Source organism: Mercenaria mercenaria, chromosome 13 (genome assembly GCF_021730395.1).
Source record: "Mercenaria mercenaria strain notata chromosome 13, MADL_Memer_1, whole genome shotgun sequence".
NCBI lineage: Eukaryota > Metazoa > Mollusca > Bivalvia > Venerida > Veneridae > Mercenaria > Mercenaria mercenaria.
Window position 1 is genome coordinate 24317257 of NC_069373.1, and position 18173 is coordinate 24335429.

The 18173-nt window shown below is 37.6% G+C and overlaps 1 protein-coding gene across 2 annotated transcripts in view; it reads right to left on the bottom strand.

Annotated features, from left to right (window-relative positions):
- LOC123529323 (reelin-like) overlaps positions 1–18173 on the bottom strand; it is a 418269-nt gene that overhangs the window by 100850 nt on the left and 299246 nt on the right. For both annotated transcript variants that reach the window (XM_045309613.2, XM_045309612.2), the window contains exons 40-41: positions 15489–15604; positions 11511–11675 (exon numbers count right to left, since the gene is read on the bottom strand). In XM_045309613.2, the coding sequence (XP_045165548.2) occupies positions 11511–11675; positions 15489–15604 (281 nt within the window). The remainder of the gene's footprint in view (positions 1–11510; positions 11676–15488; positions 15605–18173) is intronic.

An 18173-nucleotide genomic window follows, 5' to 3' on the forward strand; every position in this document is an offset into this window, starting at 1 on the left:
CCTACAGCCAGTAATAAAAAAGGTACAATATAAGCTATTTATAGTAACAACAAAGGGAAGTAATAATAAATTAGGGATCTGGTTCTTGTGCATGACATCTTCCGTCTCATGATGGTGAACAATTGTGCCAAGTTACATCAAAATCCCTCCATGCATGAAGAAGAAATGCTCAGGAAAAAGTCATTCTTGTATCTGACCTTTGACCTCCAAGTGTGACCTTGACCTTAGAGCTAGGTGTCTGGGTCTTGCGCATGATATGTCGTCTTATTATGGTGAACATTTATCCCAAGTAATTTCAAAATCCCTTGATGAATGGCAGAGTTATGCACCGGACACGAAACAGACCCTGTTAACCTTTGACCTCTAAGTGAGACCTTGACCTTGGAGCTAGGGGTCTGGTCTTGTGCATTACCTGTCATCTCATTATGATGAACATTTGTGTCAAGTTATTTCAAAATCCTTTCATGGATGACAGAGTTATGGACAGGACACGAAGTGTGACGGACGGTAGGAAGGACAGATGGATGGAAGGACGGAAGAATGGAAAGACGCAGCCTATTTCGATGTCCCCCTTTTTTTCTTCGAAAAAGGCGGGGGACAATACAAGAGGAAAGATTGCTTTTACTGGGTCAACAGAGATAATACACTATGTGAGCAAAGGTCATGTGCTAATCAATATATATTTGAGGTTTGAATTCTAGTTTAAATACTTCTGAATTGTAAGTATTTTCAGTTTGGGACATTTTGAGGGCCAAACGGATAATTAGCAGGATGAACAACACCAAAAGATTTATAAAAGATACGGGTATATTTCAAAACAACATTCCTCCACCTTCAGTGTGGAATTATTACAACAAGTGACCGAGTACTGCTGTGGCAATACAGAAGCCCCTACCGGTATAAAACTATATGTTTGTCCTTTGTGATTGTTGGCAACAGTGTTAAGACTAAAAATGCTTCAAGGCATATAGGAGCTAAGAAATAAAAACTATTTTCACTTAAATTTCAATAGTGACCTTGACCTACAAGCATAGATCAAGTACGGGGCACACTGTCTCATCAATGGGAACAATTATGTGCAGTATTAAGGATGTACCAGCGAAATTTTTCTAACGTTAAGAATTTTTTCATACCCTGTGAGATTGAAGAACATTAGTTTCTAAGACAAACAAGAGCAGAAAAAACATAGGTCACCGAACTCGTTTTAATTTTATAGGGTATTTTCTTCACCCACTGTTTACGCATTTCTGAAATTTTGTAAAATTGAAAAAAAGTTGGTACTTTATAAAACATATAATATCCTACTTAATCTTATAGGGATTTCAGGTCTTACAGGTTAATATGAATACATGGTGATGTCAGTATTATATAAGCATAAATGTCACTAACAAATCTCTTTAATTTTTAGATGTTGACAAAATTACCCCACCCACTTTATTTTCAATGGAAAAAACGTATTTAGATCTGCAAAATAAATTCTGACATTAAGATTTTCAAAACTGCTTCAAAATTAAAAGAAAAAAAAGTCGGAAATGTTTGTGTGTACCACTAAGATAATCCATCAAAGCATATAAAAGTAATGGAGCAGAAACAATTTTTACTCGACCTTAACAGTGACCTTGACCTTTGACCTACAAAGCATAGGTAATGTACAAGCATTATCTACATATTGCCCTCAATACACATACCAAGTTTTATGAACCTAGCCTGAATGCTTTTAAGTAATTGCGGGATCCAGATTTGCAGACGGATGGACAGACAGACAGATACTGTAATGAGAGTTTTGGTCCTTTTGTCATCAGATATGGACGATGATGTGGAACCACTATTTTAAGTTTGAATCAAAGCTATGTGATTATAAAAGACAGGGTGAAAATGCATCAGAACTTTTACCTGAAAATTTAAGGGCAAGAGTTATGGTGCTGATGTCATATGATGTGGGTGATCATGGTGAATAGTGTATACAGAACAGGAATCCCGTGTGATTGGAAAAAAGATTAATGGCGACATATACCAAACTGTTTGACAATGTTTGAATGTCACAAAAAGACATGTCGCCAGTCCGAGTTCCATGACTGGACCGATCTATGACATCATCAAAATGGCGGCCAAATTTGAAAATATGACTTTGCATATATTAAAATTTACTTACATTACACAGAAAAATTTCATATTATTTTCTTTAACTTTCTATCCTGGAATATAATTATGCTGTCAATATAACGACAATATTGAAGCATATAAACAATTAAATGATGAGAAATAATCATTTATTTATTTATTTGGGTTTTACAGCACACCAACACAGTATAGGTTATATGGCGCCAAACAGGACTATAAATACATCTTACCCCACCCACTTTATTTCAACAGATTTATTTCTTGATGAATATATTTGTTTTGTGTAAGCTTTACCACTTGACTAGTGTTCACTGCTGGGTGATTTACTTAAATTGGTACTGTTTCCAGCAGTATCAGCCTAGACTGAATGCTGGGGAGGTAAATATGATGCATGCCATGGGCTCGGCTGGAAATAAGTTGCAATCCATCCAATCCAGGTGAGGACTACCCATGTTAAACAAGAAACTGTACTTTACTTTACTTTTACCATTAAAATATCATTATATTCCAACAGTGGTGTAGTTTTTAAAAGTGATGTATAAATGTCAATTGCGATATTTATCTAGCCTGTAATTGAATAAAGCTCATTCTCTGCTACACATAAACATTATTCTGTACTAATCTGCCGGCTCAGCATTATAAACATCCACACTTCATTAAATGTAATGATTAGTATTCATGCAAATAAACCCCTATCTTTATTACAATGTTTCATTCCCGGAAGATATGTTTTATATTGATAAAAGCCTTTCAAATGTTAGACTGGTAGTGTCCATAGGATCTCAAAACTTTATTGAACAATAATGGAGTCTTTAAACAATACACTTTCGGTAGTCCACAGTTTCTATTGTTACTGTAATTTTAGAATATTTTGGCCATTTTAGCCCAGTCTGTGGCAAGCAATGTGCGAGAAGGAAACTTTTCTTGATGGGTATCATAGCTGGGTGATAAAGCATTTGCCATTATCCTGCATTCTGATTTAAATTTGGAAAGTTCTAAGATAACTTTATCAATGGTCAAGGGCTTGCAAACAGTATCTTATTACTTTTTTAGAGAATTTTCATAATGGTTCTATGACAGTACTCTTGCTTGAAATCTGACCATTTACGATTTTTTTTTTTTAATATATCCGCCGTAAATAGAGAACGATTGCTATAATACAGTTATGTTATTATTGGCTGGTTATTACCTGATTTTGATGGGTTTAAAGACTTTTAGTTCAGTTCTCCTTAATTCTGAATGCATAATACACCGACTGCATGTTGTAAATGCTATTAGCTATGACTACGAATAGCTGCAGAAGGTTTATGGATTTATGCGTACATGTAAGGGTCGAGCACGTAGGATTCCGTAATGAGTTCAGAACAGGACTGTCTACACCATGTTCAAACTGTCACTTTTGCTTTCCATGGAAGGCCCCAGAATCACCCAACATGGCAAACGTGCAATAAAATACATATGGACTTCCAAAGAAGATCTTGATTATGAGCAGTAACTGTTGTTACTGATCATGTAAATACCAGAACTGGGTGTGTAACTATTTTGTATTTGTCAAGTTATATAGTTAGTAACATGTTTTCCCCAATAGTTTTCACCATATCGATATTATTGGCATTAGCATATTTTGTGATTATTGCCAAATGTAGACGTATTTGAAGTGTTAAGATTGTAAGTTGTAATTTTTTTACCCACAAAGCACTGGTCTCTTTGAACAACTAATATTTACGATTTTGCCTTTCTTGGCAGAAAACAAACAGACTGATTCCCTAAAAGGATCAACATAACTTCTAGTTAGTACTAGGGGAGTTTGTTTATTTTCAATCACATTTGACTCTACCCCTTTTGCAGGTTCTTACCTGATTTTAGCGCGAACCATTATGTCCTTACTTGCCGCAGCTCTATCACAATCTCTTTACCAAGATGCAAAGTCAGTCTATCATGTCATATCACGATCATCATACTATTAATAAATGCATTCTCAAATAGTAGAAAAGACCGTTGTGTATGATACACACTTTCCATACCCTGCAAAGATGTGTTCCTGGGGCTTAGTGTTGCTGTAATCAGACATTTTGATACATCTTTACAGGTACTAAACAATTTAGTTCAAAAGATGTTTACAAAAGAAGTTAAATTATTTTCAATAAAATGTAAAAAGCAAATTCACTGATGTTTTTCAGAGACTAGAACATATCTGAAACGACTGTAAATGACCAGTAGACAACATGTCAGTTTTCACTGGATGCTACGTCTATTTTACGGAACAGCCATATTTCAAGATTTAAGGGTTTCACGAAACATCGATTTAAATGGTTGAATAGCGCTGATATGTGATATAGGCGATGGTTTTTTTGCTATAAAGTTGTTTTTTTCGATATTATATGTAAGTTTATTTTTATTAAATGGGATTCTGTATTTGATTTACATTTTATTACGATACAGCATAGAAATGACTTCATTGAAGCATTTGTTTTATTCCATGTTCCTTTAAATATGTACTATGCTCATGTAAATATTTCATTCATTTATTGATTGATTTAGAAAAAACTTGGCTAAATATATAAACTAACTGTGTATGCAGCAGTCACAATTACATATCTGTATAGTAACAACCATTTGTTTCAAACAAACTTCCAGATTTTTAGTGGCGTAACATATTCATACTGTGTGTGATGTAAAAATCTCCCGGTACTTTATTTAAATATTGTTATATTTTCTGGTCTTTTTGGATGATGGAGTTCATTCAATATCTATGTAACAGAGTTCTGCTTAGGCCGGTGCTTGGGAGCGTAAGGGGTGTTGTGCTTCCTATAACCTCTTATGAACAGGCCCAATCAAACCGAGTCTGCTATTACCTTGCTTGGTTGCTTTCAAAGGATCTTCTTATAGATTTCGTTACACATTTATTATGTAGTAGTATTTAAACATTACTCACAAACATATTAATTGTACTATCACATAGATAGTATGTGGTATTTTTTCATAATTATATTCAGATATGAAATTTAGGCATAATATACCTTTAACAATGTATAAATGACATTCTTTTAATCAAAATTACAAAATTCGAGATAATTATGTGTGTGTACGATGTAAACAACAAAAGAACTTACCTTTAGCATCAAAATCAAACAACTCTGATCAATCATTTGAAGATGCTGATAGATTTACTTTTAAGAAATGGCCGCCATTTTGATGACATCATAACTGGGTCCAGTCACGGAATTCAGACTGGTGAGATGGCTTTAAATGAACTTCAGACATTACTAAACAGATTGGTATATGTCGCCATTAATCTTTTTCCCAATCACACGGGACCCAAAATATGGCTCTAAGCAAATACACTAGAATAACTTTTAAATTTGAAGCAAATTCATCTTGTAATTACAGAGATAAAGACAAAGTGCATCAAAACTTCAACCGAGGTGTGGATGCAGAACGCACGCCAATGCCAGGTCGTGTAGGACAGCTCTCCATTTAGTTTGTATAGTTGAGCTAAAAAGTAAGTACAACTAGATGTGTGTCCATAGGACACAGGGGCACCCACTCCTGTCACTGTACATGGTTTAGTGACTCTAGGTGAAATATTCTTAAGATATTTGCAACACAAACTTTTAAGCACTATGTGTATTTTTCACTAACTGAAGGACCATAACTCTGGCCTAGCTGGGTGAAATCCCAAAGAGAACACCTGGTGCACAACTTCACAATGTCATGCTATATAACAATGGTCTAATGTTTTACCACTCTAGCTCAAGTACATTTGAGATACATGGGACATAAACTTTTACTTTTTGACTAAGTCTAGGGCCATAACTCTGGTCTTGCAAAGTGAAATAATAAAAAACACTAGCTGTGTGTCCATAGGACACAGGTGCCCCCTGTCCTGTCACTGTACATGGTTTATTGACTCTAGGTGAAATATTTTTTAAGATATAAGCAACACAAGCTTTTAAGCAGTTTATGTGTATTTTTCACTAACTCTGGCCTAGCTGAGTGAAATCCCAAAGAGAAGAGGTGCAAAACTTCACATGCTATATACAAATCCTCCAATGTTTTATGACTCTAGGTCAGGTACATTTTGAGATACATGGGACACAAACTTATATTTCTTGACTAAGTCATGGGCCATAACCCTAGTCTTGCAAAGTGAAATAAAAACAAGAGCTGTCTCCGTAGGATGACACATGCCCCCGATGGCACTTTGAATGAATAGTTATGGCCGATGTTAGAGTTTAGGACCTTGACCTACGAAGCTGGGTCTTGCGCACGACACATCGTCTTACTGTGTCACACATTCATGCATAGTTATTTAAAATCCATGCACTAATGACAAAGATATGAGACCCGTGAGACATGCCCATCAATGGCACTTATGAAAATGTCGTGTTAAGTTTAGTGTGACCTTGACCTTGACACGACCTGGGTCTTGCGTGACACTCGTCTTACTGTGGTACACATTCATGCCAAGTTATTTGAAAATCCATCATCGATGACAAAGATATGGACCGGACACGCCCATCAATACACTATCTTTAACTCTAAGTGTGACCTTGACCTACGAACCTGGGTCTTGCGCATGACATGTCGTCTTACTGTGGTACACATTCATGCCAAGTTATTTGAAAATCCATCCATCGATGACAAAGATATGGACCGGACACGCCCATCAATGCACTATCCTTTAACGTCTAAGGTGACTGACCTTTGAGCTACGGACCTGGGTCTTGCGCATGCACGTCGTCTTACTGTGGTACACATTCATGCCAAGTTATTTGAAAATCCATCCATCGATGACAAAGATATGGACCGGACACGCCCATCAATGCACTATCCTTTAACGTCTAAGTGTGACCTTGACCTTTGAGCTACAGACCTGGGTCTTGCGCACTGCACGTCGTCTTACTGTGGTACACATTCATGCCAAGTTATTTGAAAATCCATCCATCGATGACAAAGATATGGACCGGACACGAAAATTGCAGACAGACCGACAGACTGACAGACAGACGGTTCAAAAACTATATGCCTCCCTTCGGGGGCATAAAAACAACTCAGGTGCACAAATTAACATGCTAGATGTTATTCCTACATGGTTTCATGACTCTAGATGAAATACTTTTCAGATACACACATCATAAACTTTTAAGCACTTTATGTGTATTGTTCACAGAGTCAAGGTCTGTAACTCTGACTTGGTTGAGTAAAATCCCAAACAGAACACCACATGCACAACTTCACATGCTATATAACAATCCCCTATGTTTTATGACTCTAAGTTAAAAACTTTAAAAGATACATGGGACACAAACTTGTATGCCCTTTTTCATTTTTTTTTGGCAATCAAGGGCCATAACTTTGGTCTGACAGATAGAATTCTGGAACAAAATCCCAGGTGCACAACTTCATATGCTGAATGATATTTCTATGATGTTTCATGAACCTAGCTCAAATACTTCTTGAGATATGTTCTACACAAACTTTTATGCATATTTTTCACTAAGTCAAAGACCATAACTCTGGTCTGGCTGAGTAATATCTTTAACAAAACCACAGGTGCACAACTTCACATGCTGAATAGCATTTCTGTAATGTTTCATAATCCTGGGGCAAATACTTTATGAGATACATGCAACACAGGCTTTTCTATGCATACTTTTTACTAAGTCAAAGGCCATATCTCTGGGATCCAAATTAAAACACCAGGTGCACAACTTCCTGTGTTGAAGTGAGGTTCGATGACACTTGGTCAAATACTTTTTGAGATATGCAAAACAAAAAAATCGGACAGATGGATGGATGGACAAGGGCAACTCTAAATGGCCCCCAAAATTTTTTGGTGGCACAATAAAAAGCAATAAACTAAAGTATAAATTTTTTAGGGGGAGGGGGCTGGGGGTTGTGGTAGAAGTGGGAACTAATGTGGGGGTGTAGGTAATGTGAACAGAAGGGAAATAATGTGATACTGAGAAAAAAAAGATAATGTTTAAAATCTAGCATTGCAGAATGTGGAGGAGTGGGTGGGAGTAATGTGGGCAGTGGGATGATGAGTGGGTGGGAGTAATGTGGGCAGTGGGATGATGAGTGGGTCGGAGTAATGTGGGCATTGGGATGATGAGTGGGTGGGAGTAATGTGGGCAGTGGGATGAGGAGTGGGTGTGAGTAATGTGGGCAGTGGGATGATGAGTGGGTGGGAGTAATGTGGGCAGTGGGATGATGATACTAAGCGACAATATCAAGAAACTAATAGTAAAATTAGAGCAGCACAGTAGACAGTGGGCTTGACTATTTCAATGCTGGATAGTGGCATTGGACACATCTGAAGAATCTTGAGCTGTCACTGGTGTATGTAATGACTCCACTGTGGATGAAGATATTGGACAATAGCTTAGGTCTGTGTCAAATGTATTTAGCAATAATAGAGATAAAATATATCAAAACATTAAATAAGTATAAAAGAGACATAATTCATAAATATTTCTGCAAAAGTAATGCACCATGTGTCATATCATTTGCTAATAATGTGGAACAACTATTTTAAGTTTGAATGAAATCTCTTTAATACAACTGAGGTTCAGATTAGAAAGCTGGCATAACTCATAACATATTGGTGGCAGTATTATGGACTTTGCGTCACATGGTGTGTGTGATAATATGGAACAACCATTTTAAGTTTGAATCAAATCCATTTTATAACAACAGAGATATGGTGAAACAAGAGCTGTCTCCATAGGATGACACATGCCCCCGATGGCACTTTGAATGAATAGTTATGGCCGATGTTAGAGTTTAGGACCTTTGACCTACGGAGCTGGGTCTTGCGCGCGACACGTCGTCTTACTGTGTCACACATTCATGCTTAGTTATTTTAAAATCCATGCATGAATGACAAAGATATGGACCGGACATGCCCATCAATGCACTATCATGAAAAATGACCTTTAACGTCTAAGTGTGACCTTGACCTTTGAGCTACAGACCTGGGTCTTGCGCGTGACATGTTGTCTTGCTGTGGTACACATTCATGCCAAGTTATTTGAAAATCCATCCATCGATGACAAAGATATGGACCGGACAAGCCCATCAATGCACTATCCTTTAAAGTCTAAGTGTGACCTTGACCTTTGAGTTACGGACATGGGTCTTGCGCGCGACACGTCGTCTTACTGTGGTACACATTCATGCCAAGTTATTTGAAAATCCATCCATCGATGACAAAGATATGGACCGGACAGGCCCATCAATGCACTATCCTTTAATGTCTAAGTGTGACCTTGACCTTTGAGCTAGAACTTGGGTCTTGTGCGCAACACGTCGTCTTAATGTGGTACACATTTATGCCAAGTAATTTGAAAATCCATCCATCGATGACAAAGATATGGACCGGACACGCCCATCAATGCACTATCCTTTAATGTCTAAGTGTGACCTTGACCTTTGAGCTACGGACCTGGGTCTTGCGCGCAACACGTCGTCTTACTGTGGTACACATTAATGCCAAGTTATTTGAAAATCCATCCATCAATGACAAAGATATGGACCGGACACGAAAATTGCGAACAGACTGACAGACCGACAGACGGTTCAAAAACTATATGCCTCCCTTCGGGGGCATAAAAACACCAAATTTAAACTGATATTCTAAGTAAAAAGTGTACATAATTCATGAAATATTTGTATTAGAGTTATGGACCTTGTGTCATATGATGCGGGTGATGATGTGGAACAACCACTTTAATATTGAATCAAATCCATAGAGTAACATCAAAGAACATGAAATATTTGCACCAGAGTTGTTAAATTGGATCTTGTGTCACATGATGAGGACAGTGATATGGAAAAAGCTGTGATGTATAGTTAGGAAGATACTAACTTGATGACAATGACAAAAAGGATTTTGTTGACAAAAATATTTATAAAGAATGTCTAAGTAAAGTTGTGATGCATTGTTACGCATAAATAAAACATGCGTCCATAACAAACTGAAACAGCCGACTTCTATCAGCTAATGTCAGCTGAATAGTTTTTTTTTTTATTTCCAGCACTTCAGTTGTGTTTTATGCAACAATAGCAATAACACATGTATGTTTTATGAAACAACATCCGCAACATCCTGAGGGTTATGTTGGTTTACTCGTCCTACCAGCTTCTGCAACAACCAATCCCGAGGGATTCTGCAGATGTTGTTACACAAAACAAATGTGTGTTAACCCTACAAAGAGACACAAAGAGTTAAAGAAGGGAACATGTGATTGATAGGACAAAGTTATTCCAATATAGCACTCCTAACAAGTTTGTTGGGGGTGTAATTATTTAAGCCTCTTTGTGAGTTAAATTTTCCTTGTACAAATCAAAGTTCAATGATAATAACTTGCATTAGATTACAATCAGAAATCTATATTAGCTTGTCGTTGTATTAGAAACAAGAGCTGTCTCCGTAGGATGACACATGCCCCCGATGGCACTTTAAATGAATAGTTATGGCCGATGTTAGAGTTTAGGACCTTAGACCTACGGAGCTGGGTCTTGCGCGCAATACATCGTCTTACTGTGTCACACATTCATGCACAGTTATTTTAAAATCCATGCATGAATGACAAAGATATGGACCGGACATGCCCATCAATGCACTATCATGAAAAATGATCTTTAACGTCTAAGTGTGACCTTGACCTTTGAGCTACGGACCTGGGTCTTGTGTGTGACACGTCGTCTTATTGTGGTACACATTCATGCCAAGTTATTTGAAAATCCATCCATCAATGACAAAGATATGGACCGGACATGCCAATCAATGCACTATCCTTTAACATCTAAGTGTGACCTTGACCTTTGAGCTACGAACCTGTGTCTTGCGCAGGACACGTTGTCTTACTGTGGTACACATTAATGCCAAGTTATTTGAAAACCCATCCATCGATGACAAAGATATGGACCGGACACGCCCATCAATGCACTATCCTTTAACGTCTAAGTGTGACCTTGACCTTTGAGCTATGGACCTGGGTCTTGCGCACTGCACGTCGTTTTAGTGTGGTACACATTCATGCCAAGTTATTTGAAAATCCATCCATCAATGACAAAGATATGGACCGGACACGCCCATCAATGCACTATCCTTTAACGTCTAAGTGTGACCTTGACCTTTGAGCTACTGACCTGGGTCTTGCGCACTGCACGTCGTCTTACTTTGGTACACATTCATGCCAAGTTATTTGAAAATCCATCCATCGATGACAAAGATATGGACCGGACACGAAAATTGCGGACAGACCGACAGACTGACAGACCGACAGACCGACAGACTGACAGACCGACAGACGGTTCAAAAACTATATGCCTCCCTTTGGGGGCATAAAAGCATGCCAACCTAGGAAGCAAAAACTTACGACTGACAAATGAATCTAGCACTGGAAGAGTTTCTGGAATAACATTTAGACCATCAGCCAAATGGAAGCCTTCTTTCATGTAGTTTGGAAATGATTGGTCAGGCTCACATGTGTCTCCATGGAAACCTGGGTCACACGAGCACATCATTGTGCTGCCACATTCCCCTATAATGAAATACAGAGTAACAATTATAACCCAACAAACTGTTGTAAAACACATATGCCCCTATATTGGCCTGGCGGAGGCAGGTGGTTGCATGATTTTGTATGCTGTGAACTTGATGATATCAACAGGGATCGTATACTGACAGCAGCCAACCATCCCTATGAAGATTGACAGCCAAATCATACTTTATAGAGTAAAAACTGTTTTCAGTTTACCTCACTGTCACCTTGAACTTTGACCTACCAACCCCTTAACAATCAGGGTCATTACATAGCAATCATCCTATGAAGTTTGAAGACTGTTGGCCAAAGCATTCTTTAGTTAATGACCAGCAACCATTTTCAACAACTGGGATTTTATTCTGACAACTGGCAATCATCCTATGAAGTTTAAACACTAAGGGACCAAGCGTTCTCTAGTGAATGGAAACTAAACAGTGTACTGCCCGATCAAAAGACAGACCAATGGACAATGAACAAAACAATCTACCCCTTCTTCTTTGAAAGGGGGCATAATACACACAAGAAAACAATTTTTTTTATCTCTTTATCAATGAGTGTCAAAGCATAAAGAAAATAAAACTTTTGATTTATCACTAAGGGTCTTCCAAATGCCAACATTTTTAGATTTTCCATTAGCATGATTGTCATACTTCTGCATAACTAAACAAGAGCTGTTGGAGGACAGCAACGCTCGACTATACAACAGCCTTGTCAATTGAATGAATATTAAAGTCAAAAAACGGACATAATTTTGTAAAATTGCAAAGTAGAGTTAAGGAACCTGTGCACTGGATGTCAGAGCAAGACAGTGAACAAGGGTGTGATGTTTCAATCCATTCCCATAAGTGAGTACTGAGATACCAGCTTACAAACAAAACTTTAACCAAAAATGTCTAAGTCGAAAAAGGGGCATAATTTTGGAAAAATGCAAAGCAGAGTTATGGGACCTGCACAAAGCATGTTAGATCATGACAGTGAACAAGTGTGGGAATTTTCAATCCATTCCCATTAGTGGATACTGAGATACCAGCTTACATACAAAAACTTAACAAAAAACTGCTCGTAAAAGGGGCATAATTTTGAAAAAAAAAAGTAGAGTTATGTGAAGTGTGTGAAGTTTCAATCCATTTCCATAAGTGAGTACTGAGATACCAGCTTACGTACAAAACTTTAACCAAAAATTTCTAAGTCGAAAAAGGGGCATAATTTTGTAAAAAAGCAAAATAGAGTTATGGAACCTGTGCAATGTAAGTCAGTTTATCACAGTGAATAAGTGTGTGAAGTTTCAATCCATTCCCACAAATGGTTACTGAGATACCCGCTTACATACAAAAACTTAACCAAATCGGGATGCCGACGCTGACGCCAACGGCGACGCATGGGCGAGTCCAATAGCTCTACTATTCTATGAATTGTCGAGCTAAAAATTATAGAAATATCCATTTCCAAATTATTTTTCTTAGGCCTGTTTGTGTAATCCTGTTATGTGTAAATGTGTAATCCTGTTTCTATTTAGGTATATTTTTGTGAAGGCACGTTTGCACGTAGGCCTGTTTGCATGTAGGTCTGTTTGTATGTAGGCCTGTTTGCATGTAGGTCTGTTTGTATGTAGGCCTGTTTGCATGTAGGTCTGTTTGTATGTAGGCCTGTTTGCATGTAGATCTGTTTGTATGTAGGCTTATTTGTGAACAGACCTATTTGCTTATAGATCTGTTTGCATGTAGGCCTGTTTGCATCTAGACCCGTTTCATGTTTGTGTAAAGACCTGTTTGAATCTAGGACTGCTTGTATGTAGACCTTTTTGCATGTATGCTTGTTTGTGTATAGTCCTGTTTGCATCTAGGACTGTTTGTATATAGGCCTGCTTGCATGTAGACCTGTTTGCATCTAGGCCTGTTTGTATATAGACCTGTTTCTATATAGCACTGTTTGTTTGTAGGTCTGTTTGCATGTAGACCTGTTTGTGTATTGACCTGTTTCTACATAGCACTGTTTGTATGTAGACCTTTTTGTGTATAGACCAGTTTCTATGTAGCACTGTTTGTATGTAGCTCTGCCTGCATGAAGATCTGTTTGTATGTAGGCTTGTTTGTGTATAGACTCATTTGCAAATAGATCTGTTTGCATGAAGCCCGTTTGCATCTAGACCTGTTTCATGTAGTCCTGTTTGTGTAAAGACTGGTTTGAATCTAGGACTGCTTGTATGTAGACCTGTTTGCATGTAGGCCTGTTTGTGTATAGACCTGTTTGCATCTAGAACTGTTTGCATGTAGGCCTGTTTGTGTATAGACCTGTTTCAATATGTAGGTCTGTTTGCATGTAGACTTGTTTGTGTATAGACCTGTTTCTTTGTAACCCTGTTTATATGTAGGCCTGTTTGTATATAGGTCTGTTTGCATGTAGGTCTGTTTGTATGTAGGCCTGTTTGTGTATAAACTTGTTTCTATGTAGCACTGTTTGCATGTAGACCTGTTTGTGTATAGACCTGTTTCTATGTAGCACTGTTGGTATGTAGGCTTGTTTGTATGTTGGCTTGTTTGTGTATAGACATGTTTGTATCTAGAACTGTTTGTAAGTAGGCCTGTGTGTATGTAGGCCTATTTGTGTATAGACCTGTTTCTATGTAAGCCTGTTTGCATGTAGGCCTGTTTGTGTATAAACCTGTTTCTATACAGGTCTGATTGCATGTTGGCCTGTTTCTATGTAGCACTGTTTGTATGTAGGCCTGTTTACATGTAGGTCTGTTTGTGTATAGACCTGTTTCTATGTAGGTCTGTTTGCATGTAGGCCTGTTTACATGTAGACCCATTTGTGTATAAACCTGTATGTAGGCCCGTTTTTGTATAGACCTATTTCTATGTAGCACTGTTTGTATGTAGGCCTGTTTACATGTACGCCTATTTCTGTATAGACCTATTCCTATGTAGGCCTTTTTACATGTAGGCCTGTTTGTGTATAAACCTGTTTCTATAAAGGCCTGTTTGTATGTTGGCCTGTTTGTGTATAGACCTGTTTGCATCTAGAACTGCTTGTAAGTAGACTTGTTTGTATGTAGGCCTGTTTACATGAAGGCCTATTTGTATATAGACCTGTTTTTATGTAGGCCTGATTGCATGTAGGTCTGGGTACATGTAGGCCTGTTTGTGTATAGACCTGTTTCTATGAAGGCCTGTTTGTATGTTGGCCTGTTTGTGTATAGAGCACTGCTTGTATGTAAGCCTGTTTACATGTAGGCCTGTTTGTGTATAGACCTGTTTCTATGTAGGCCTGTTTGCATGTATGCCTGTTTACATGTAGGCCTGTTTGTGTATAGACCTGTTTCTATAAAGGCCTGTTTGTATGCTGGCCTGTTTGTGTATAGACCTGTTTGCATCTAGGACTACTTGCATGTAGACCTGTTTGTGTATAGACCTGTTTCTATGTAGGCCTGTTTGTATGTATGCCTGTTTACATGTAGGCCTGTTTGTGTGTAGACCTGTTTCTATAAAGGCCTGTTTGTATGTTGGCCTGTTTGTGTATAGACCTATTTGCATCTAGGACTGCTTGCATGTAGACCTGTTTGTGTATAGACCTGTTTGTATGTAGACCTTTTTATATGTAGGTCTGTTTGTATGTAGGCTTGTTTACATTAGGTCATGTGCTATCATAATAAAGTAGTGACAAATATCCCTTAGGAAATATTTTCTGATTTGAATGAGCACCAGGGCAGAACCACCACCCTTCTAAGCAGGTAATAAATATTGTGGGGATCATAAATTTATTAATGTTACTGTCTACACACAAAAAAGGTAAAAGAAGAGCTATATTTACCTTTACCCAGACAATGTTGCATACATGCCATACCAATAAAAACATTGTCTATTGCCCATTGAGGCCCATAATCCTCTGGTGGTATAAACCCCTGGTACCAGCGTAATCGCAATGACCTGTCACAATATACATTGTTTTTATCATAATTTTCTAAACTAATGTTTCTATCTATCTATTTATACTGCAGCACTCCTCTCTGCGAGTATTATGTGTAGCTGCACGCCTGTACAAGAAGTTAAAAGTAGATTGGATAGAAGGATAAAAGTAATACACGGTGTGTATTGCAGTATAAATACAGTTGATAGTGTTAAAAACAAGAAGGATTTACAGATAAAAGCAGTTTAAAAACAGGTCTATCATGTTAAGCATTGTGTACAAGTCACACCCTGTTTAAACTGATTCAGGGTGGGGGCTTGCACAAGTTGTACTGGGAGGGCATTCCAAAGTACTATGGTGGCTGGGAAGAAAGAGTACTTATAGTAATTACAGGGAGTGAGGATCTGAGTATAGGAGTGGGGATGCATATGTCTTGTTAGATGGGATGGGGGGCTGACATGGGGGGGAGTGGCACAGCAACCAAACCATTCACTATCTTGTAGAACATAAGGAGGTGTGAATCAGATCTCCTATCTTCAAGGGTACGCCATCTCAGCTGACCTAGCATGTTTGTGACACTGCTGTAACGGGAGTAGTCATGATTTACCCATAGCGCTGCCCTCCGCTGAATCATTTCGATCTGGTTAAACTAATGTTTCCTCTGGCAAAAGGACAAAATATCAAATGAACAAGCAAATTCAGTAAATTGGTAGGCCCTGCTGAATGGAGTAAACTTTTCACCCTTGAAGAAGCATTATCTGCCTATCAAAAGAACTTAAATGCAAATGAATTTCAGTGTCTTAGAAAGCTATTAATTCCTTACATAATTATTAAGGAAAACCATTTTTCTATATCTGATAACAATGACCTTAACCCAACCTAACCAAAATGTAATAAAAACGATGGTCTCTAAGAAAGCTACTTATTTACCAGGACTTGTCAGCTTACCTCATTCCCAACTGAAATTATTATGAGATATGACTCTGGGCAGACAGAAAATGGAATAAACCACTATCTATGTAACATATATAAGTACAAAGGACCATAAATCTTGTTTACTTCATGCAATCTGCCAAAAACTCGCAGGGCCACATTTTCCTACAGCAATTAAATTTCTACCAAGTGTTACTGAACTCCACTAACCCATGTCTGAGATATTACTCTGGGCAGACAGGAAATAGACTATGTATAATACATATAAGTACAAAGGGCCATAAATCTTGTCCTCCACAAGCAATCCAACTGAAACTTGCAGGCTCACACATCTCTATACCAGTTATTCTAACACGATCCCATTCATTTTCCTATTAAACAAAGAAGACTGTAAACAGTGAATTATCATATGACAATTCACTGTTCTGACGTCACAATATTACGTCATAGCGTTAAACGGCATATAGCGGCGCGCTGGAAAAGAAACCAATTGAAAACGGGCAAATATTTAATAAATGCTGTCAAGGATGTACTTTAAGTCCTTGGTAACGTGTTAGAATCGAAATAATATATCTCATTTAGTGATTTGCTCTTGAATAAATCATTGCTTGTCATTCAGATGCATATTAATATATCACTCGGGCTACGCCCTCATGATATAATTCCTTCGCAACTGAACTCCAAACAATGATTTATTCAACGACAAATCACTGGATGAGATACATTATTTCTTAAACATTTCTATCATGTTTTATTGAAATCCTTCAAACCAGTTCTGAGATATGACTCTGGACGGACAAAAAATAAAATAAAATATATAATTATTTATGTATTATATAATTATATAATTGCAAAGGGCTATAAATCTTGCCTTCCTTCACCAATATAAATGAAACTCGCAGGGCCATATTATTACCCTGTATCAGTTAACATTCCGACTATGTTTTATTGAAAGCCTTCCAACTACGGCTGAGATATAACTCTGGATGGATAAACTCTGGATGGAGAGAAAATGGAATAAAACACTATATTCATTATATATACATGTACATGTACAAAGGGTCATAAATCTTGTCTTAATCAGACAATCTGACTAAAACTTGCAGGATGTCATTTCCCTCAAGCATTTAACATAACTGTTTTATTTAGACACTCCAAACCATGACATAGATATGACTTCCGACAGACGAAGAGACGGACATACAGGTGGATGGACAGAAAGACAGACAGATTGACAACACCAAAACTATATCCTTCCGCCTTTGCCTAGTAATCAATTAGTTAAGGTAAGGAGAGCAATGACTTTTTAACATAATATACAAATTGACAAAACACATCTAAGCAAAATATATAAAAATATTCAAGTAAAAGGCATATCTCTATCTCAAATCAAAATAAATGTTAATAGGTAGATTCTTAATACACTCTTGCTTGTAAAAATCTATCATGTCTCAAAAACAATAGCTGTCTGATGACAGTGCACTCGACTTTTCTCAGTGCTTGACTCTGAATTAGAGCTTTGCCAGTAAAAAACTTTAACAAAAAAAATATAAGTTAAAAAGGGGCATAACTCTGTCAAAATTCAAACAGAGTTATGGGAATTGTTTCTCCTGGTGTAGACTTTGGTAGTAAATAACTATTTTAAGTTTCAAGTTA